Consider the following 22,276-nt stretch of genomic DNA (forward strand, 5'->3'; position numbering starts at 1 on the left):
TCTGGCCTTTCATTTTATTTTCCCACTGCACTGAAACATGGGACCTCCCCAACCCACCCCCCAGGTCCTGGTCCTCCATAACCAGTACACTAGTCCCTCAAGCATTTCCTTGAAAAATATTAAAAAATAGAGGAAGGGGGGTGGGGATACGGAGGGCCTGAGTGCCCTCCCGGCCAGGAAGTTCCTGGTGGGCACACGGGCAGGAGAGGTGTACTTTGGTTTGCAGAGGGATCTTGGCTGCTGCACATGAAGGCACAGGAAGGTGAACTGGCTGTGGGGCTCCCATAGTGAGGTGAGGCCTTCAACACCCAGGTGCAGACAAGGAACTAGCTAGTGGTTACGAAGTCTGCAGGTCTAGGGGATGACAGGGGCTAGAGCCTCCACAGATTAGGTGAGACACACATCTGGACAGTAGCAGGGAGTGGGAGGGGCAGGGATGCCTACTCCTGCCCCGGAGGCAGGAAGGAGTAAGCAGGGAGCTGCCTTCCTGCTCTTAGCCATGAGCAGGGGTCAGGGTTGCCTTAGCTACAGGGGCAGGAAGGGCCCTGTGACTCTGCCTAGAGCAATTGAACAGAGGTAGTGGGGAGGTGAAAGGACAGGAGGACAAGGGGACAGGAGGACAAGGTGCCCTCCTTTTTTGAGGGAAGGCACTGGCAGCTGACATGGTCTGGTACGGCATGGCGGGGAGGTGTGGCTTGGCAGAGGAAGAAGGAAGAACACAGGCAGCGGAGCCATCCCGCTTCATGCAAACATAGTCAGCTGTAACCACTGCAGGGCGAGGGGAAGGTTACTGGGAGCAGCAGCAGGACACGTGGCCTTGTCAGTCTCCTTCACCCATTGTCACCCATCCCAAAGTCAACCATTACCAGCCATGCTTATGCCCTCCTTGAGGGACCTTCTGGTGACAGGGGTGCGCTCTCTCGCGCTCTCGCGCTCTCTCTCTCTCTCTCTCTCTCTCTCTCTCTCTCCTCTCTCTCTCTCCTCTCCTCTCCCCCCTCCCCCCCTCCTCCTCCTCCTCCTCCTCCTCCTCCTCCTCCTCCTCCTCCTCCTCCTCCTCCTCCTCCTCTTCTTCTTCTTCTTCTTCTTCTTCTTCTTCTTCTTCTTCTTCTTCTTCTTCTTCTTCTTCTTCTTCTTCCCTCTCTCTCTCTCTCTCTCTCTCTCCCCCCCTCTCTCTCTCCAAGGACAATTCCTGGCTGTCCTGGAACTCACTCTATAAACCAGGCTGGCCTCAAACTCACAGAAATCCACCTGCCTCTGCCTCCCTCTGGCTGGGATTAAAGGCATGCGTCTCCACCACACACCCAGCAGCAGCTATCTTACTTCTAGACTCCAGGACACCAGGCTGCTGGTTGCCACCAGCTTCTAGAAGCCTGGTCTCCCCTTTTTCATCCCCCACCCCGGAGCTCCAGAAGCCCCTGTCCCAAGGCTTCCAAGACTAGGCCCTAGATTTGAAGGCTTGTTCCAAGGCCGTGGACCCCTGTCCTGGTAGGGGCAGGTGAACAAGGAGAACCATCTCACCTTAAATAGATCAAAGGTCACAACACCATCCAGGTCTGTGTCCAGAATTTTGAAAAACCCTGTGTTCAAGACAAGATGAGTTAAATCCGATATAGCAGCCAGACAGTTGATATTCAGCCAAGACTGCCTCCCACCTCTCATGTATCCCTGTCCCTCAAAGTCACCAAGCTTCCTGTCCAGAGAGGCCTCCTTAGGCTCTCCTCTGCCCACACTTCATGCACCTATGTAAGAGTCCTCGGGCCTCCTTCAGCCTCCACCCCATTCACACCCTACGTCTCTCGAGGAATACTGTGTGCACTGTGGCGAAGTGGGACACTCACGGAACATGGTCTCCAGGCGCACAAGGCAGCACACAAAGTTGTCAAAGTCCACGGCCAGGTCGGGCTCTGAGTAGCGGGTGATGATGAGCTCATGCAGCTTCTTGTTAAGCTTGAAGCCTGGGCAAAGAGAGGAAGGGCAAGTGAGGGCTGGAGCAGCTGGGGCAGGGAATCGATGAAAGACCTCTTGGGGATGGACGAGGGGGCAGGGAGAGCAACTGGAGAGATGACTCAGCGTTAAGAGCACTGACTGCTCTTCCAGAGGACCTGAGTTTAATCCCCAGCAAACATGGTGACTCACAACTGTCTTAATGGGATTACATAAAATAAACCTTTAAAAAAAAAAAGCTAGGAGTAGGTGGGTAAGTGAGGACCAGGGACATCCTACCCAAAACACCCCAGAAAATCGCCAAGTTGGCTGCAGAGGACCTAGGCATCTGGTCACATTTGCTCAAAATAGCCTGGACTTGTTTTTACACGGGCCAGTGTGGAGCAGCAGTCTCATACCTGCCTCACTGTACCCACCCCTGCCCTGGTCACATGTCCCAGACTCAGGAAAGCTTGAGGAGTAGTTTGGATACCCACATAAAAGCCAGGGAAGTTCGGAAGTCCACCAGTAATCCCAGCCCTTACTGGGGAGGCAGATGGGATCCTCTGCGGAAGCTGGACAGCTTAACTAATCTGAGATCCAGGTTCAGTGAGAGGCCCTGCCTCAGCAGAGGACAGCTGATGTCAACCTCTGGCTTTTACATATGTCAACACACATATAAACATAAGTACATACACGCATACCACACACACATACACATGCAAAAATGAATGAAAAGGCCCTTGTTCTTGGTAAGCCACAAGGAGAGGGAAGGGAGGAGCCCAGATAAAAGTCCTTAGCTGAGCCACCACAGCACCTGTGTAGCATCACCACCATCCCCCAGGGACAAGGGCCAGCCACCCTCAGGGAGGCAGCCTGGGGCTCAGGAGCAGTGGGGTCATCAGCCTCAGGCCTCACCTGCAGCCTCGATGGCCATCCTCATCTCATAAGCACTCATGCTGCCAGACTTGTCCAGGTCAAACTTTCGGAAGATGGTCTGTATGAAGGGTAAAGAGTGGGGAAGTGAGTCAGCAGCTCCTCATCATGGCCTCTTGCCCCTAGGCAGAGTGAGGGAGGAGGGGAATGGCCAGGAAGGGGGTCATTTGGAGAGACCTGTGGGCTTGGATGGGAAAGGAGTCACATGCGGAAAGGAAGTTCTGTGGGAAACCCTGGCTATACAGCAAGCCTGGGCTCTGCGACTGGACTGGGCATACCATGCCCGACTGAGGCCACAGTGGGCAGGAGAACCCAGTCAGGGGACAACCTACCAGGTAATTTCGGATGCGGTTCCACAGGATGTTGAACTCCACCAGGCCCAGTTTCCCATTACCGTCTCGCTTGGCGGATGTTAAGGAAACTACACAGCTTAGAGTAGACATGTAAGGAGCATGGGAGGAAGGGAGCCTGGCTGTGGCGGGGAGGGACAGCAGCTCCCTGCAGCTCCCTGCAGCTCCCTGCAGTCATAGCCAGCCTTGTCCAATGTGCCAGATAGAGTGATGTGGGGAGAGGTGCAGACACAGTACCAGCCTTAGGGCCAAAATGGGACCGAGGTCTTGCTCCACTTCCCACAAGACCTCTGACGCGAAGTTTCCTTTTCTGGCCAACTGGAAGATATCCAGGAAGGTGTTCAAACATGAGGTCTTACCACATCCACACTCTGCTGGCTCTATCTAAGCTTTCAGCTGCTCTTAGGATAAGTGGACAGTATCTATTTCAACCCCAACCTCCAGAGACATGGAAGGCAGGTGGGAGGATACATCCATGAGGTTCACCATGCTGCGGCACGACTCCAGGCTGAAGCCGTTAGTGCGCAGGTCTTTGTCTGAAACAAACAACAAACAAACGGTTCTGGGGGCTGAGGATATCACTCGATTGATTGAATGCTTGTGTGGCATACATGAAGCCCCGGGTTTGATCCCCATCACTGCATTAACGAAGCATGGAAATGCATGCCTGTAACGTAACCATGGCAGTTGGGAGGAGAAGGAAGGAGGATGAGGAGTTTGAGGCCAGCCTCAGCTATACAGACCCTGTCTAAAAACGAAAAGAAAGGAAGAAAGAAAGAAGGGGAGGGCTGGAGAGATGGCTCAGCAGTTAAGAGCACTGGCTGCTCTTGCAGAGGACCTGGGTTTAATTCCCAGCATGCAAATGATAGTGGCTCCCAACTCCAGGTTCAAGGGATGTGATCCATGCATTTGGTATCCATACATGCATGCAAAAAATTTATACATATAAAATACAAATATAATAAAAATTTAAAAATCCACAGCATCCACATGAAAAGGTGTGGGTAGTCTCTCACATACACAAACACGCACATATACTCACACACACTCACACTTATACACACAGTCTCTCACACTCATACCCTCCCACATGCACGAGTGCACACACACTCTCATACACACATACCACACACACTCACACACTTATACACACATACACATACACACACACACTTATACACTCAAACGATCTGTAACTGCAGTGATGTTGGGGGCAGAGGCAGGAGGATTGCTGGGCCTTGCTGGCTGAGAGAGCCTGACTCAGGGTATAGAGCAGAAGGTGACAGAGCAGGGCATCTGATGTCGTCCTCATCTGCCAAGAGAGAGACGACCGAGATGTAGAAGGAACAAGTTCCAGGAGTCTTTAGAACCCATCATGCTGGGAGCCCTGGACTGACTGGTGCCAGGGAGTCCTGCCATGGATGCTGAGGCCAGCAACGTGTTGGGGGAATGCTGTTATTGTGAGAAATAGCAGAGCATATCTGAGTCCCAGAAGCACGTCTGTATCCACCAACTGGCCCAGAATGAAAGGAAGGAAGTACTGAGCAGACACACGAGAGCTTAGGTGGGAGAGGAACCAGCAGGTGCTGGCTGCAGGCTGGAGAGGGCCAAGGAGAGGTCCTGGGCTGAGAGGTGTGCACCAAGAGGTCAGGCATAACAAACCACAGGCAAGAGAGCAGGCGGATGTCCACATGCGGCAGCCGAAGCCAGGAGGGAAAGGCAGGTCAGGAGAGGGCCTGGGATTTCATCTTATTCTGCTTCCCAAGGCACGGAGCCTGGCCTGGAGGTCCTTGTCTTTTCACTGGTGTTGAGCACCTGGAGCTGGCTCTGCTATGGGCTGTCTGTTCTCCCTAAGGCCACAGAGCTCAGGTGAGTAGACTGGAGTGGAGCGGGGTTAGTGAGGAGTCTGGGGAACTGGGTCAGGCAATGGAAGCCTTGCCAGCCACCTCAACAAGGTGTGGGGTTCAGTTCCATGTGGGAGCAAGAACAAGGCAATCGGAGTGATTTGGGAACAAGACGGGTGCGGGGGTGGGAGGATCCTCACGTTTGCTAATGATTCTGTTCAAGATGGTCTGTAACTCCTTGACACTGATCTCCATGTCCTAGGGAAGAGAAGGATGGCAGCTGGGGTTTCCCCACTTCACACAGGGGTTCCCCATCTTACCATCCCTGCCAGTCCCTGACATACATCCCCTGCTAACTTGCTGAACAGGGTTTTGAAGTTGTCATCGATCTCCTCTTCAGAGAGCACTTTCTGCACACAAAACAGAGAGACTAGGTTAAGGGCACTGTGGCCCAGGGCTCTTTCCAGAAAGAATAGCCTCTGGGGGGGGGGGGGGGGGGAGAGGTGTGAGCGACACGGTTGAGCCTCACTCTTCTAACCTGTAAAATGGGATCTTCTCTCTGCCTAGAACTCTTGTGGCTTAAGTGATGAGTACAAGTCAGTTAGGCATTGAAAAGTTTGGGTTAGCGCTGTGTGAACGGAGGCAAACTCATCAGCCTCCCTGCACTCACGTTTCCCATCCAGAGGGTGATATCATGAAGGACCTAGACGAGGTAATGATGGAGAAGCAAGACACACAGACAGACCCTAGTATCTGCCTACCATCATCACCACAGGCCCTTTGAAAACTGTAAAGTGCTGGGCAAACAAAGGACTAGTATTGTTCTTAAGGACTCCTATCTGGAGGGAGCCTGCCCTGCCAGCTGCATCTCACCTCACACTGAATACCCAGGGGAGATGAAGGGACCACGTACCTCATCGGGGAGGTTGGCCTGGATCTGGTCATCTAGTTCCCTGCAGAGTGGAGAAGAGGGTCAGTCAGAGGGGCCTGGGGGGTAGGGGAGGTGGGAGCATGGGGGGAGTCGGCTACTCACTGGGTCCCAGCCTTCTTCTCTGAAAAGAAGCGCAGCAGAAAGTCACCCTCTTTGTTGGGCTCGAAGGTGGAGGGCACCACTATATACTCCCCCGGCGGCAGGCGGATGCGGTTACTGACCTCTCGAAGGTTGATAAAGTGCTCTGATTGTGCCCGAGAAGCATTGGCCAGGAAGAAGTCACGCTTCAAGTGCACAGGCTGACCCGCCAACTGGCAGGAGGAAAGAAGCAAGGGGGTACTGCAGTATTCACTCCAGCTACTTTTAGATGCTGGCCCAGGCCCAGAGCCCAGGCTGCAAGTCCTGGCCTGCTAGGTAATGCCCACAGCCTGTAAGACCCTATAAGTCACTCACCTGTAGGTGAGTGCCTGGGCTGGCATCTAAAGGTAGACAGGGACAGAACACTGCTACTTCCCACCATGGTTCATTCATTTATTTATTTTTGTGGTTGGGGGAGGGGATGTGAGTGCTAAGGTGTGAGTGGAGGTCAGAAGAAACCTTGTAGGAGTCTGTTCTCTCCTCTTAGTATGTGGTTCTAGGGATCAAACTCGGCTCATCAAGCTTGGAGACATGAGCCTTTATCTACCCAGACATTTCACCAGCCCCAGGCCCTGGTCTTGATGCCAGCACTGCACTAAACCAGGTATGATGGGTTATGCCTGCAGCCCCTCACTCAGGAGTAGAGGCCAGAGGATCAGGAATTCAAAGTCACCCTCAGCCATACAGTGAGTTTAAGGCCAGCCTGTGCTACATAAAACCCTACCCCAAAAATAAATGAATAAGAAATTAAATAAAACAAAAGAAAAGAAAACCTGACTGCAGATAAGGGGCTCCAAACACTGTGATGCAGAATTGTTCAGACACTCAAGTGAGCACACTTGTGACACAAGCCTGTGACCTGAGTTCCATTCTTGGAAGCCACATAAAGGAGGATAGAGAGACCCAATCCACAAAGTCATCCTCTTATCTCTACACTCATAATGTGGCATGTGTGTCTTACTCACATACTCACAAAGACACACAGACACACACACACACTCCCACACCCACATGCTCACACAGACACATATACACACAAACACACAAATGCAACACACGAACATGTACATGCTCACACAGACACACACATACACATGCTCACACAAGCACACATACACACACATGCTTACACACAGACACACATACACAGATACATGAGTGTACACACACACATGCACATGCTCACACAGACACATACACACACAAATACATAAGTACACATACATGCACACACACACACACACACACACACACACACACACACACACTGGGTCACCATGCCTTGCATGAAGCTGACTGGTGGTACTTTGCTAACCATCTTGATGGCCCCAGAGGAAATGTTATTCTTTCCCTCCACTAAAACAGAGTCTCATGTAGCCTTGGCTGGCCCTGACCCCTCTTTATAGCCAAAGATAACCTCATCTTCCTGCCATCCCTCCCAGGTGCTGGAATGTGAGGCATGAGCCACCATGCACATCTGGGAAGTACCATGTCTTAATACAAACCCCAAGGCTCAAGGCTGAAGCAACTATTCAAGAGTACAGACCTGGGGCTGGGGATTTAGCTCAGTGGTAGATGCTTGCCTAGCAAGCACAAGGCCCTGGGTTCGGTCCTCAGCTCCGGGGGGGGGGGGGGGGGGGGGAGGGGGAAGTAAAGACCTCTCAGCTCATGACTCCTGCTCCTAACTCCACCCCTACACCTGAACAGCACTTTCTCCGAGTGAAACTGCAAGACAGAACTGGCCTGTGTGCAGGCTGAAGGGGATCTGAGGCTAGGGGTTCAAATCCGATCTTTGCTCCTGCTCCTGCCTCAGGCATGAAGTGATTGTCCTACTGATGAAGAACTGGGAGAAACATTTTCAAGGCAGTGAAAGGGTGACATTTCCTGATACTTTCTTCATGCGTGGTAGCGGTGACTTCGGCCATTCTCCTTCTATCGGGCTGCTAAGTTCAGGGGCTGATGAATCAAGAAAGTGGTGAGGGCCACACCTACCTCCCGAGGGACCTGCAAGAGAGACAGAGAATAATGCGTTTGCCCTGGTGGCCAGGACACATACACAGAGAGGTCCAGAGTTCTTAGTGGAGGAAACCCAGAGGGCAGAGAATGGGACAGTGATGACACAGACCTATGACGCCTGTGGAAGAACAGGGACACTGTGACCTGGGCCTTCCTCTGAATCAGAGCTGCTTACACAGCTACCATCGGGCCAATCACAGTGTGATAAAGCCCAGGGACGCCAGAGACTCCATTTCATCTGCTGCCAGGGGGCTCTGGGTGTAGGCCCAGGCTATGGCCTTCCTCTACTCTGTCAAGAAAGATTGAGAGACTTCCATCTCCATCTTGAACCAAAGAATAAGAAGCAGGAGTTGGGCTGTGGAGCCTTTAATCTCAGCACTTGGGAGGCAGAGGCAGGCAGATCTCTGAGTTCAAGGCCCGCTTAGTCTGCAAAGTGAGTTCTAGGACATCTAGGATGTGGCTCAGCCCAATCTCAAAAAACAAACACAAGGAAGAAGGAGGAAGAGGAGGGGAGGAGGAGGAAGAGGAGGAAGAAGAGAAGAAGAGGAGGAGAGGAGGAGGAAGAGGAGGAAGAAGGAAGAGGAGGAGGAGGCAGCAGCAGGCATAAATACTAATAAGTCCTTGAACAGCCTCTCCCTGGGTAGCAGACTTTCCCCATCTGCTCTGGAGGCCTCTGCTAACACCCTTGCTCACAGAACGCCCCACCTTGTTACAAATCTGAGCCCGCAGTCTGACCCCAGAAGCTGTGGCACACCTTCCTTTCTAGAGCTAAGCAACTCCTCTGCCCTCTCAGTAGCCGTGGGACTCAGCAGCTAATTCAGGGGCTCCCCCCCACACCACAGCCTCAGCTGTCAGCCTTTCGGGGGCCCCCTCAGGATGTGCCTCAACGTTCCCTGGTGGATGCCCACTGCAGTGGGGAGAGGTGGGTCCACCCCTGGCTAACCTGGTACACTGCAAAACCAATGGTCTCCATGTCCCGGCCAAAGCGACGCTCCCTGCGGCGATGCTTCTGCATGAGGGCCAACAAGAAGCTGCAGCCGGACTCTCGACTGTCATAGTCGTCTGCGTCATCCACCTCCTCCAGCCGGATCTTGAACTGGGGGTTTACCCAGAAGGTAGCTGCAGGACAGGAGAGGAGGATCAGAGGCAAGCAGGGCAGGGTTCCTCAACCCTCTCCCACATACCTCTCTTCTACTCAATAAGAAACCCCTTCAATACCGTGGTTATGTACACCCCGAGTGTCAGAATACCGGAAAGCAAACGGACAAGATACATCTTCCAGAAGGGGAAGTAGATGAACTATCAGGATCACCACAAAGAAAAGTAAGCTGCAAGAGGTGCAGGTTTCTGATAACTCAGTGAGCACTGGGGTGCTCAAGGCCCTGGGTTCTAAAAAGAAGCAAACTAGTTGGCCTGGGATTGTAACAGCAAGCTGAGCCTTAGCAGAGTAGCCAGTGCCTGGTTTTCTCAGTTCCTTTACAAGAAACTTTAAGTCTGGTGCTTTAGACCAGTCAGTCATTCAGGCTGGTCATGATGGCTCATGTGAACACATATGCACACACACACACACACACACACACACACACACACACACACACACCTTTGTTTTTAATGATGCCTGTTGGGGTGGTATGGTATGGGCACAGAGGACAGAAGAGAGTGTGAGATCGCCTGGAGCTGAAGGTACAGGCAGCTCTGAGACACTGACCCAAGTACGGGCTCTAAACTGGAGTCTCCCAGAAGAGCAGTGTGCTTTCTTAACCAATGAGCCATCTCTCCAGCCCAACAAAAACTTCTTAAAAAGACATTTAAAGTAGAGAATGTGAGGCTGGATGACAGGTCTGAGAATGTGACAATCATCATTACTCCACAGAAACCCCAAGCTCACGTGATGACGACAACATTTAACTTACAGAAAGCAAAAACTGTTTATAAAGAGGAGGGCAAGGGGGTTGGGGATTTAGCTCAGTGGTAGAGCGCTTGCCTAGGAAGCGCAAGGCCCTGGGTTCAGTCCCCAGCTGGGGGGGGGGGGGGGGGGGCAAGCCTAAGGAGACGCTCAAACATCCTGCATCGTTCAGATCAGCTAAGCACAACACGTGCACACCGGGCCAGGGCTCAATGGCAAAGCCTTTGTGACACATGTGAGTCCCTAGGTTTGAGTAAAGGCTTGAAAAGCTAACAACTACAACACAAAAAAAGTAAGGCCAGGCTGGTGGCTCGAGCCCATGATCCCAACACGTAGAGGTAGAGACCGGAAGAGGAGGCTGAGGCCAACCTCAGCTACATGGTCAGCTCTTGGCTGGCCTGGGCTACCGGAGACCCTGTGTCTCAGTGAAACAGAACAAAACAGTGCATTAAGCATGTTCTTAAGATGCTCAAATCCACAGTGAGGAAAACTTACTAGATACGGGGATTGTTATGAATTCAGGCTAACCTAGATTACAGAGTAAAAGACCCTATTAAAAAAGGAAGGAAGGGGCCTGGAGAGATGGCTCAGCGGTTAAGAGCACCTGACTACTCTTCCAGAGGTCCTGAGTTCAATTCCCAGCAACCACATGGTGGCTCACAACCATCATGTAAAGAGATCTGATGCCCTCTTCTGGTGCATCTGAAGACAGCTACAGTGTACTTATATATAATAAATGAATAAATCTTTAAAAAAAAAAAAAGGAAGGAAGGAAGGGAGGGAAGGAAACAAAGTGAAATAAACATTAATATCTTAGGCTGGTGAGGTGGATCAGCAGATAAAGGTGTTTGCTGCCACGCCCGATGCCCTGAGCTTTGACTCCCTAGGATCCCTTAAAGCTATCCTCTGACCTCCCTGTGCTTCAGTGACACATGAACCCCCATCATTTCAAATTTTTAAGAAAAAAATTCAAACTAGATTATTATAAAATCACCTATGTGGCTGGAGAGGTGGCTTGGCAATTAAGAACAATGGCGGCTCTTCCAGAGGACCAGGGTTCAGTTCCCAGCGCCCACATGGAAGCTTATAATGGCTGCAGCTCCAGGGCTCTGTTGTGCGATTCTAGCCTCTGAGGCACCAGCCATGCGTGTGGTGCACAGATGTATATGCAGGCAAAACACTCATATACATCAAACAAACAAACAGAGGGGACGGCTGCGGATACATCTCAGCAGGCAGTGCTTGTTCTGTACACACAAAGCCCTAGGTGTTGGCCCTAGGACTGAAAACAGAAGAGGGAAGACAGGTCCAGCAGCCAGACATTCTACCAATGAGTCGTCTCTGCCTGTGCAAATTCTCCAAGAAAGCACAGGGAAAGGGGCTGTTTTAATAGAACAGACTCTACCACAGCAGTGTGGTCAGAGCGAACAGAGAGCAAACTGGCAAAGCTCACTCAGGAAAACTGCTGAGCCAGGTGGTGGTGGCTCATGCCTTTAATGCCAGCACTCGGAGGCAGAGGCAGGTGAATCTCTCTGAGTTCAAGGCCAGCCTGGTCTACAGAAAGTGTTCCAAGATAGCCAGGGCTATACAAAGGAACGAGATCCTGTAAAATCCCAAAACCACCACCACCACCACCACCACCACCAACAACAACAACAACAACACAATAACTACAACAAGGAAAAATAGAAAAAAAGAAAAGGAAACTGTTGTATGAAAGTTCAGTCAAAGGCCTGCAGAGAAGGCTCAGGGGTTAAGAGCACTGGCTGCCCTTCCAGAGGACACAGGTTTGAATCTCAGCACCCACATGGTGACTCAACACCTGTCTGTAACTCCAGTTCTAGGGGATCTGTTGCCCGATTTTGACCTCCATGAGCACAAACACCTACATACATACACAAAATATAGAACTAAAAGAAAACTTTTATTGAGGTGGGGATGTAGCTCAGTTGGTGAAGTGTTTACCTCCTAGAACACCCACGGCGCAAAGCACTGGGTCCCACCCTCCACACCTGATAAACCATGCATGGCAATGCACAACCTATGACTTGGATCTTGGAAGGCAAAAGAAGGACAGCCATGAATCCCAGGCCTCAGAAACGTTTTTTTAAGCAAACAAAAACCCAGGGGAGGAATGATAGGGAGGTAGGGATGTGGCTCTGTGGCAGATCACTTGCTTAGCACATATAAATCCCTAGATTCAACCTCTGTCACCACAGAACAACAGAACCACACTTGCCCTTTACTCCCCAACTCCTCAAAAGTTTACAATAATGAAGCCTACAACAAATATTTATTACTGGGGCTGGGGAGATGGTCCACAGGTGCATGCTATCAAGCATGACGATCTGAGTTCGATCCCCAAGTTCCACATGGGGGAAAGAAGAGAGCCATGTACTATGACCTTGTGTGTGAGCCCCTGGCTTGTGTAAATAAATATTATACAAATTAAGCAACAAAAAGACAAGGAGAACCAGGACTCTCTTAATGGAGGCTCCTAATTGTTCTACTCGTCTAGCCAGTGTCTGAAGGAAAAAGTAATAAAAGTAACAATAATTGGAAGAAGAACAGGACAGGAAGAAACCAGTGAATTATCATTTGATTGCCAATTAGCAAACTACAAAGATTCTAGGAAGAGATGAGTCTGGATACAATGTATTCATTTAAAAAGGGAACTGTGGGATTGGGGATTTAGCTCAGTGGTAGAGTGCTTGCCTAGCAAGCGCAAGGCCCTGGGTTCGGTCCTCAGCTCCGAGAAAAAAAAAAAAAAAAAAAAAAAAAAGGGAACTGTGTTGGGCTGGAGAGATGGTTCAGTGGTTAAGAGCACTGACTTCTCTTAGAGAGGTCCTGAGTTCAATTCCCAGCAACCACATAGTGGCTCACAACCATCTGTAATGGGATCTGATGCCCTCTTCTGGTGTGTCTGAAGACAGCTACAGTGTGCTTAAATATAATAACTAAATCTTTAAAAAAAGGGGGGGGGAGGGCAACTGTGCATTATTGTACCATAAGTATCATCCAAGAGGTAAGAAACTGTGTTTGTGGGGCTGGGGATTTAGCTCAGTGGTAGAGCGCTTACCTAGGAAGCGCAAGGCCCTGGGTTCGGTCCCCAGCTCCGGAAAAAAAAGAACCAAAAAAAAAAAAAAAAAAAGAAACTGTGTTTGTTCCTTTTGTTTTATTTTGTTTTGTTTTGTTTTCCTGACAGGGTTTCTCTGTGAATCCTCTCTGTTGCGGAACTTACTCTGTAGCTCAGGCTGACTTGGAACTCAGAGGCCACCTGTCTCTGCTTCCCAAGGGCTGGGATCAAAGGAGTAAACACCACACAGGGGGAGAAATGAGATTTTAAAGGAAACACTGGGGGGTTGGGGATTTAGCTCAGTGGTAGAGCACTTGCCTAGCAACCACAAGGCCCTGGGTTCGGTCCCCAGCTCCGAAAAAAAGAAAAGGAAAAAAAAAAAAAAAAAAAAAAAGGAAACACTGGGCTGAACCCTGTGGGTAAAGGAGTTTGCCACCAAATCCCACATCTTGAGTTTGATCCGAGAACTCACATAGTAGAAGGAAGGGACTCCTGCAGATTGTCCTCTGACCTATTACATGTATGCCCATGGCATATACACCATATGCACACATATACTGATTAAAAGATATTTTGGACGTGGAGAACTGGCTCAGTGGTTAAGAATGATGACTGTTCTTTCAGAAGATCTGGGTTCAATTCCCAGCACCTTACATGATTGAGTCTGTAACTCCAATCCCAGGAAAACAAATGCCTTCTTCTGGTCTCCACAGACCCAGTATGCATTTGGTGCACAGAAATAGATACAGGAAAACATTCATGCACATAAAATAAAAATAATACACACACACACACACACACACACACACACACACACACACACACAAATATGTCAAAATCCAAAATCATCTAAACTCTTGAGCCACTTCTGGTACAAGCACTTTGGTAAATCAGTCTGCTTACAGTAGAAGGATGGTGTGCCAAACACTAAATCCTAAAAGATGTAGTGACCCTTTAAACATTATATTCTTTAAAAAGCCATTAAAGGTCAGAGTAAAGGGCTGGGAAGACAGCTCAGTTGGCACAGTGCTTGCCCTGAAAGCATAGGACATGAGTTCAACTCCCAGAACCCACACTGCAAAACCCACAGGTTGCCTGGGCGTTAGTGCCATATGCTTTTAATCCCAGCACTCAGTAGGCAGAGGCAGGAAAACCTCTAAATTCAAGGTCAGCCTGGTCTACAGAGTGAGTTACAGGGCAGGCACAGCTACACGGAGAAACCCAGTCTCAAAATACAAATAAACAAAACAAAACAAAACAAAAAAGTGGTGCATGCCTTTAATCCCAGCACTTGGGAGGCAGAGGTAGGTGGATCTCTGAGTTCAAGGCCAGCCTGGTCTACAGAGTGAGTTCCAGGACAGCCAAGGCTACACAGGGAAACCTTGTCTTGAAAACCACAAACAAGGGGCTGGAGAGATGGCTCAGCAGTTAAGAGCATTGACTGCTCTTCCAGAGGTCCTGAGTTCAATTTCCAGCACCACATGGTGGCTCACAAGCATCTGATGCCCTCTTCTGATGTGTCTGAAGACAGCTACAGTGTACTTACATATAATAAATAAATAAATCTTTAAAAAAAAAAAAAGAAAACCACAAACAAATAAATAAATATATCCATGACAATTATATCAGTGAGCAATTGATAGAAGCTTAGACTAGGGCCGGAAATACCCAAAAGACACAGGAACTGTACACACACATGACTAGGCCACAGAGGGAAGCATAGGCCTCTCTGTTGCGGTACAGGAAACTGGTTCTAACTGGTTTGGAGAAAAGTTGAAGTGGGAAGAAGAATGCTTCAGGAAAAACAATGGTGAGAATGCAGGCAGGAGCCCAGCAGAGCCATTAATCTGCCCAGCCAATGCCACCAGGAAGGAAAGGGCAGCTTAGTAACCAATCCCCGAGCAGAGAAGGGAGGTAGGGGAGGTCAAGAGAGGGCCACATATTTTAAGATAGGATTTTTCCATAAAGACACAGGATGAGAGGGGAGTTTGAGGAAGCAAAGTGCTTTCAGGGAAGAGAGAACAGGATCTGGGAATGATAGGCCTCTCCAGTAGCATGGACACTTCTGCCATGGGACCACTTCTGTCCCAGGTGAGGAACCAGTGCAGACACAGGTGCATCATACACAGGTACAGACATACGTGCATCGGAGACAGACAGGGGAGGCAGAGGTGGGGACCTGAGGTGTCCTACGTAACAATGCCTCTCTCCCCTCTTCTCTTCCCTGCTTCACTCCTCTCTCTTCCTCTTTTCTGACAGGACCTCAAGCAGCCTGGGCTGGCTTCAGACTTGCTATCCAGCCAAAGTTGGCTTCCAGCTCCCAATGCTCCCTCTACCTCCCAAGCACCTCAGTGACAGGTGTGAGCTGTGACTGGAGGCCCAGCTTCTTTTCAATGAAGTACAAGGTCTTTAGATGGCAGCCACAGTAGACAGAGAGGTGGAGCAGAGAGGAGGGTTCCTAGAATAATGGCGGGGCTCACAAACTGCTTATTAGAGGTTTGTGGTTGTGAATTTACAAGGAAAGCAGCCTCCGTGGTGTGATTTCTCTCCAGCCTCATTTAGTGGCTCTGAGTCAGTTCTGAGTTCAGTGGGGATTGTGGTTGTGCTGGGTGACGGAGGGAGAAACCAGGGAAGCAGATGTTTGTAAGGTCAAGATAAAAACAGAGAGGGCCGGCAGGATGGCTCAGTGGATAAAGGCACTCGCCAGCAAGTCTCACGACCTCAGTTAGATCTCCAGGACCTACATGGTGGAAGGTGAGAACTAGCCTTAAAAATTGTCCTCTGGGGGCTGGGGATTTAGCTCAGTGGTAGAGCGCTTACCTAGGAAGCACAAGGCCCTGGGTTCGGTCCCCAGCTCCGGAAAAAAAAGAACCAAAAAAAAAAAAAAATTGTCCTCTGACCTCCACACGCACACACTGTAAATATATAAATGTAAGACTTTTAACAACGTTAAAAATGATGATTGGTGATTTGGTAATGGGACTGGGGCTGTAGCTCAACTGGTAGAGAGCCTGTCTACCATCTGCAAAGCCCTGGGTTCCACCCCTAGTACCACATAAACCAGGTGTTGTAATGTCCACCTGTAATACCAACATTCTGGACGTGGAGGCAGGAGGATCAGAAGATCAAAGTCATCCTTTCTACATATCAAGTTAAGATTAGCTTGGGTTACAGGAGACCCTGACTCAAAAAAATTTTAAAAATCAAAACAAACCAAAAAAGGGATAACAAGAGAAACAGAGGGAGAAATAAAGGGAGAGACAGAGGAAGAAAGCGAGGGCAAAATGAGAGAGTAATTAAAACGGGAGTCAGCAGGGTCAGTTAATTCCGTGAGACTGAGGCCCGGGCAGGGGCCATTCCCAGGGAAGTAAGTAGTGACTGCAAGGCCCAGAATGCTCTTTGGTGGGGGCAGGGTAGAGCAGGAGTAGAGAAAAAAGTTGATGTCAAGGAGCTGGGGTGGGGGACACAGAGAGGCCATTCCACAACAGTCATGACCGTGAGAAAGGGGTGGGGGACATAGAGAGGCCATTCCACCGTGAGAAAGGATGATAAGAGGACAGGCGGTCAGTGGATAAGAAGGGATGGTAAGAGGACAGGCGGTCAGTGGGTAAGAAGGTGCTGGAAATGAAGTCACCAGTAGATGTTTGGATAACAATGAGGTTTTCTTACCCAGGCCCCAGACAGTCTAGCATGACCTTTATTGCCATCCTTAAAGATAATCTAAGGAACATCCAATCACAACTGTCTGTCTCCCAAGGGACAAAACAGGCTCAGCCAGGTGGCCCTGCTCACACCCCTACCCTGTCTCCCAACCACTCACCTGGGTAGTTCCTGCAGCCTCCAGCAGTGCTTCCCCGGCGCCAGGTGCCCTCGTAAAATGTGGTATTCCAGTTCCGGAGGGTTCTGCTCTTAAGGGCGTCAGGTGTAAGGTTGCAGATTTCCAGTTTGGTGAACTCACGTATGAAGTCCCGGAAGGACATCCTGAGGGCCCAAGGGCAGAGGTGAACCACAGTCCTCTATCATGAACTGGGTTTTAGGGGAGCAAGTGGAGAAAAAGTGTCGCTTACCAGAACTCCCCGTCCTCCATCTTGACCCTCAGCTGCTCACGTTCATAGGGGTCCACTTTGTTCCACTCATAGGAGCTGTGAAAAGCAGGCACTGCCAGGCTTGGACACCACTGACTTATCTAACTTCTGTCCCTGAGTCCTGCCCAACCTGGTGTGTTTCTAGAGCCCAGATCAGCAGGATTTCTCTAGGGCCACCCTCTTGAGGTCCTTATAGATTCCTATTTAAGAGTCCCTCTTCCTTTGGGGGCAGAGTGTCACTATGTAGCCCTGGCTGGATTTGAACTCACAGAGATGCACCTGTCTATGCATCCTGCATGCTTGGATTAAAGGCCTGACCAATTTTTACTTTTTAAATTGTGTGTGTGTGTGTGTGTGTGTGTGTGTGTGTGTGTGTGTGTGCTTGTGTGGAGGCCATGAGGTTGTTAGATCTTCTGTATCTGTAGTTACATGGGGTTATGAGCTTCCTAACGTGGGCATTGGGACCCAAACTCAGGTCTTTCTTGTAGACCAATTCAAGCTCTTAACTGCTGAACCATTTTTTTCCAGGCACCACCACACCTTTTGTTTTTCTTTTTCTTTCCTTTTTTTTTTTTTTTTTCCATTTTTGAAGACAGGGCCCTGCTATATAATAGCCCTGGCTGACCTGGAACTGGGTATATAGATCAGGCTGATCTCAATCTCACAGAGATCTGCCTTTCTCTGCTGAGATTAAAGGTATATGCCACCATATTCCGACCCCCTTTAAGACTACGTACATAGCCTAGATTGAGCTGGAACTCACTGTGCAGCCCAGGCTGACCCCAAATTTGTACTGATCCTCCTGCCTCAGTTTCCTGAACACTGGAATTACAAGTAGAAACCACCACATCCAGCCAGGGTTATGTTTTATCAAGGTTAAGTCAGAGGCCCTGGGTGTATCCACAAGTTATCCCAGTGCCCACAGCCTAGGTGGGCTCTGTCAGGGAAAACTCCTAAGATGTGACCCCTTTACCCAACTCTGAGTCCACATCCAGCCTGGTGGGACCCAGGCAGAAATATCAAGGACATCTCCAGGCTCCCTCAAACCTCCCGAACTAGTGCCCGCTGTCCTGTGGCCCTGTGGCTTACTTGTCACTCCAGGGTCCTTTCCACTCCACTTCACCCCAGGGGTTCCGCATCCGGATTAGGTTCACCCGCTGGCCCTGGTAAGTGACCTGTTCCCCAGACTGTGCATCAGTGTCATGCCCTTGGATGTCCCTTCTGGGACCTCTGTCTTTACAACCTCACCCCACTTACTACTCAGCAAACATCAGGACAGCACAGTCTCCACACCCTAAAGCCAGCCCTCTAGGAATTCCCAGCCCAGTGAGGCAGCTAAACAAATGAACCGGAGTCACTGGGCATAAGCATCAGTGCATACCCCAGGATGGTTATCTCAGAGGTCAGAAAGAGAAACCACTTCCCACAGCCCAGGTCAGATGCCAGGGACACATGGAAGTCAGAACCGCGCTGCAGGGGCAGGTCCCATCCAGGGAAATACCTGCTTGGCATCCGTCACAGAGTATGCATGGCCCCTCACCAGGTTCTTAAAAGTAATAGCCTCCAAATCACGGATATCGGAGATCTGCAGAAGGAAGCATGCGCTGTGGTCAGGAGATCGAGTACCACTCCTGCTTGGAGGATTCGGGAGGCGCAGGCAGGACCCCTTACCCCCCTGCACATAACCCCCACAAAAGCTGATGGGAGAAACTGTTAGAGACTCCTCGCCTGTTCACTCACTGTTACACACAAATGCTGTTCCTCCTAGGGAGCAGGGTCAAGCCTAGATACCTCACCGATGCTCTCACCAAGCTAGCACTGGCTAGGGCTGGCGAGGTAGTGAATGTGCACATGTACACACTCTGATAATCAGGAGCACCCCCGAGGGATGCAGCGAGGGGATGGAGTCGGGTGGGGGGGAGGACGGATCCAGTGGGGATAAACTTACAGAGTCATATAGCCCTTTAAAAAAAAAAAAAGCTTAGTTTAGGGGCTGGAGAGGTGGCTAAGTTAAGAAATTGGCTACTCTTCCAGAGGACCTGGGTTCAATTCCCAGCACCCACATGGTGGCTCACAACCATCTGTAACCCAGTTCCAGGGGGTCTGACACCCACACACAGACACGTGTGCAGGTGAAATGCCAATCAATGCTCGTAAAATAGAAATAAGTAAGTTATTTTAAAAGTTTCTTTCCTAATTAACTGTAACTCTCTGTATGTGACTCGGGGTTGGTGTGTGTATGTGAGATGCCCTTAGCGGCCAGAGGCGTCAGCCCCTCCTGGAGTGGGAGTCACAGGCCAAGTCATCAGGTACCCAACTTGGGTCTCCTTCAAGAGCAGTGTATACTGTTAGCCACTGAGCCATCTCTCGCTCCAACCCTAAGACATGGTAACACGGCATTCACAAAGTTCACCCTTGGGGAGGGCTCACTTAATTCACAGATTTTAAAAATCTCAATGTGTTAAGTAAAATTCCAAGATTTTGTGTCGGGCTCCATAGCAGTGTGTGGCCATGATGCTGGTGTGGAATGATCCAGACCAGGACTAGGGAAGTCTAGAAGTGGCTGTGGCAATCGTGGGGCAGATAACGGTGAGCAAGGAGAGGACAGGAGGAGGAGCCAGGCGTGGGTGAAGTCGGAGAATTGCAAAGAGATTGCCTCAGGAGGCTGAAGAACTGGACTGTGATAGCCTCCGAACATGGGAAGGTGGTAAGAATGAAGGGCCTTGCTAATCTACTTTATATTGTTTCAATTTTACTATATGTGCTGCCTGCAGAAATGGTTCAGTGTTAAGAGCACTGGCTGCTCTCCCAGAGGATCCAGGTTCAATTCCCGGCACCCCCATGGCAGCTCACAACTGTCTGTAACTCCAGTTCCAGGGACTTGGCACCTGGATGTCACATAGACATACATACAGGAAAAATACCAATGCACATTAAATAAACCAACCAACCAACCAACCAACCAAACAAACAAACAAACAAAAAAGAATGAGAAGGGAAGGGAGCAGGAGGAAGCTGGGGAACAAGTTGGAGCATGGCTGAAGGCAGAGGTTTGAAGGAAGAAGGGGGGAACAGGGAGTGCGCATGGAGGTAGCCCATAGGAGGAGGTGAGGGGCGGGGCTCATTTGCAGCCAGAAATGAGGTGAGGAAGGGGTGTGTCTTGGACGGAACCTGCACTGAGGATGAGATTAGGCTTTGCCAGAGGAAGTTGGATATCACTCACATTAATGGAGCAGCCCAGCAAGGAGCCTCGTTCCAGGGCCTTCAGAATGATCTGGTAGAGGTCGCTGGGTGCCTTCTGCAGATCGTACCACTCAGTGACCCCACCGGTAAAGTCCTCGAAGGCCTCTGAGGTGCAGCCTCCCGAAAGGGCCTCATAGCTGCCATTCACTCTGTGGGCAGCTCCAGGTCAGTTAGTAGCATCAAGCAGGACCAGGTAAGAGGGAGGAGCACCCCCTCCACCCCGGAAGCTGACAAGGCCCCAGGATGCTACTCACTTTGCATAGGCTTTCTCCAGGAGAGCGCTCCAGAACTCGTTGCCCTGGGCAGAGTGCACGAACACCAGCTTTCCATCCTTGGTGGGTAGCAAATCATCCACGACCACATCTACCCACTCCCCAAACTGCCACAGCTGTGGGGAAGAAGGGACAAAGTGAGCACCTGCTCTGGGGTCCCCCAGGCCTCAGCTCTAGCTTTAGCTAGTCTTACTAAATGCATGTATGAGTCTAGATTTGTAAGCTGGGTACATGTGTAACACATATGTGTATCACACACACACATTCATAGAGGCATGCCTTGCGTTTGCTACAGTATACAGTCAATCAGTCCTCTTCAGCCCTGGGCCCCACAACCATAGACACCCAAAGGTGTCTCAGCACTCAGGAGGTGATCTCTCTGAGCTCAAGGGTAACCTGATCTACACAGTAAGTTCTAGGACAAGCAGTGCGACATAGCAGTAAGACTATGCCTCAAAAGCAAAGCAATCCCACAAAACCAGATCTGGACTCCGTAAATGGTTCTGGAGGTATAGGTGTCAGCCTTTATAAAGGCCTGAGAGCTGGAGCTCAATTCTAGGATCCACAGGATGGAATGAGAAAGCTGGCCCTGCAAGCTGTCCTCTGTCCTTTACCAGACACACTGTTAATACACACACACACACACACACACACACACACACACACACACACACAAATTATAAATAAATAAATGGAATTAAAACTTTAGATGAACAAGTACAGAATGAGACTTGCCTTCAGATATGGGAGAGGGGGAGGGCAAGATGGCCTCCAGCCAGTGTTCTTCCTCAAAGCAACCCTAGATCCTGCCCCCTCTTACTTGGCTTCCTATTTTTTTTTATTTAATGTGCAAAAGTTTTCTGTCTTTCTGTTAAGTCTGCACCACAGAAGAGGGCATCAGATCCCACTACAGATGGTTGCAAGGTACCGTGTGGTTGGCAGGACCTCTGGAAGAGTAGTCAGTGCTCTTAGCTACTGAGCCATCTCTCCAGCCCCTGCCTCCCTAGGTTAAGCTTGAGTATTGAAGTCGAGATGTGGAAAGAAAATGCTGTGCCCAGACCCCAACCACACATGGGCAGGCTGGTTCCCCAAGGCACTGGATTTACCCCAGGATGCAGGCCGAGGCATCAGGAGGTGATCTGGGCACAGAAGCTTCTGAGAGGACCAAAAGTTTGTTGCAGGGGGAAGCCCAGAGTATGAGGTAAGAAGAGGCCCACTGAAGGATTTGGAGCGAGGTACTGAATGGGACAGTTAAAGCTGGAAGAGGAGCAGATTGGAGATTTGAGGGAAGAGGGGAGGGAAAAGGATAGAGTCTATATCCTTGCTGACCAGAGCTGGCTAGGTGTAGGGTGCTCAGCGTAGAGTAATAGCCACCATTTCTTCCAGGCCAGGGCAGAGTGAGCTAGTGGGGCCTAATTAGGTGGAAGGAAGGAACCCAGAGACCCCTTCGGTCATGACTGCGATCATCATGGTAGGAAGGCCTCAACCAAGACTTTTGGGGTGTGCCTCTCTCAATACCAGCTCCCAGAGAATTCACTAATGTAACTCGAAAGGTG

General features: G+C 50.2%; 1 protein-coding gene across 12 annotated transcripts in view; it reads right to left on the reverse strand.

Annotated features, from left to right (window-relative positions):
- Capn1 (calpain 1) overlaps nucleotides 1-22,276 on the reverse strand; it is a 25,143-nt gene continuing 2,867 nt past the window's right edge. For 5 of the 12 annotated variants that reach the window (XM_087646543.1, XM_087646433.1, XM_087646477.1 and 2 more), the window contains 18 exon segments: nucleotides 20,703-20,836; nucleotides 20,429-20,597; nucleotides 18,707-18,790; nucleotides 18,295-18,380; nucleotides 17,188-17,262; nucleotides 16,941-17,101; nucleotides 9,082-9,257; nucleotides 8,115-8,126; nucleotides 6,087-6,295; nucleotides 5,967-6,006; nucleotides 5,398-5,463; nucleotides 5,254-5,311; nucleotides 3,681-3,745; nucleotides 3,192-3,260; nucleotides 2,842-2,920; nucleotides 1,839-1,955; nucleotides 1,519-1,577; nucleotides 1-768 (listed from right to left, as the gene is read on the reverse strand). In XM_087646543.1, the coding sequence (XP_087502669.1) occupies nucleotides 742-768; nucleotides 1,519-1,577; nucleotides 1,839-1,955; nucleotides 2,842-2,920; nucleotides 3,192-3,260; nucleotides 3,681-3,745; nucleotides 5,254-5,311; nucleotides 5,398-5,463; nucleotides 5,967-6,006; nucleotides 6,087-6,295; nucleotides 8,115-8,126; nucleotides 9,082-9,257; nucleotides 16,941-17,101; nucleotides 17,188-17,262; nucleotides 18,295-18,380; nucleotides 18,707-18,790; nucleotides 20,429-20,597; nucleotides 20,703-20,836 (1,686 nt within the window). In that variant the 3' untranslated portion in view covers nucleotides 1-741. 12 annotated transcript variants of the gene reach the window in all.

The sequence above is a fragment of the Rattus norvegicus genome, chromosome 1 (genome assembly GCF_021556685.1).
Source record: "Rattus norvegicus strain SHRSP/BbbUtx chromosome 1, alternate assembly SHRSP_T2T, whole genome shotgun sequence".
NCBI lineage: Eukaryota > Metazoa > Chordata > Mammalia > Rodentia > Muridae > Rattus > Rattus norvegicus.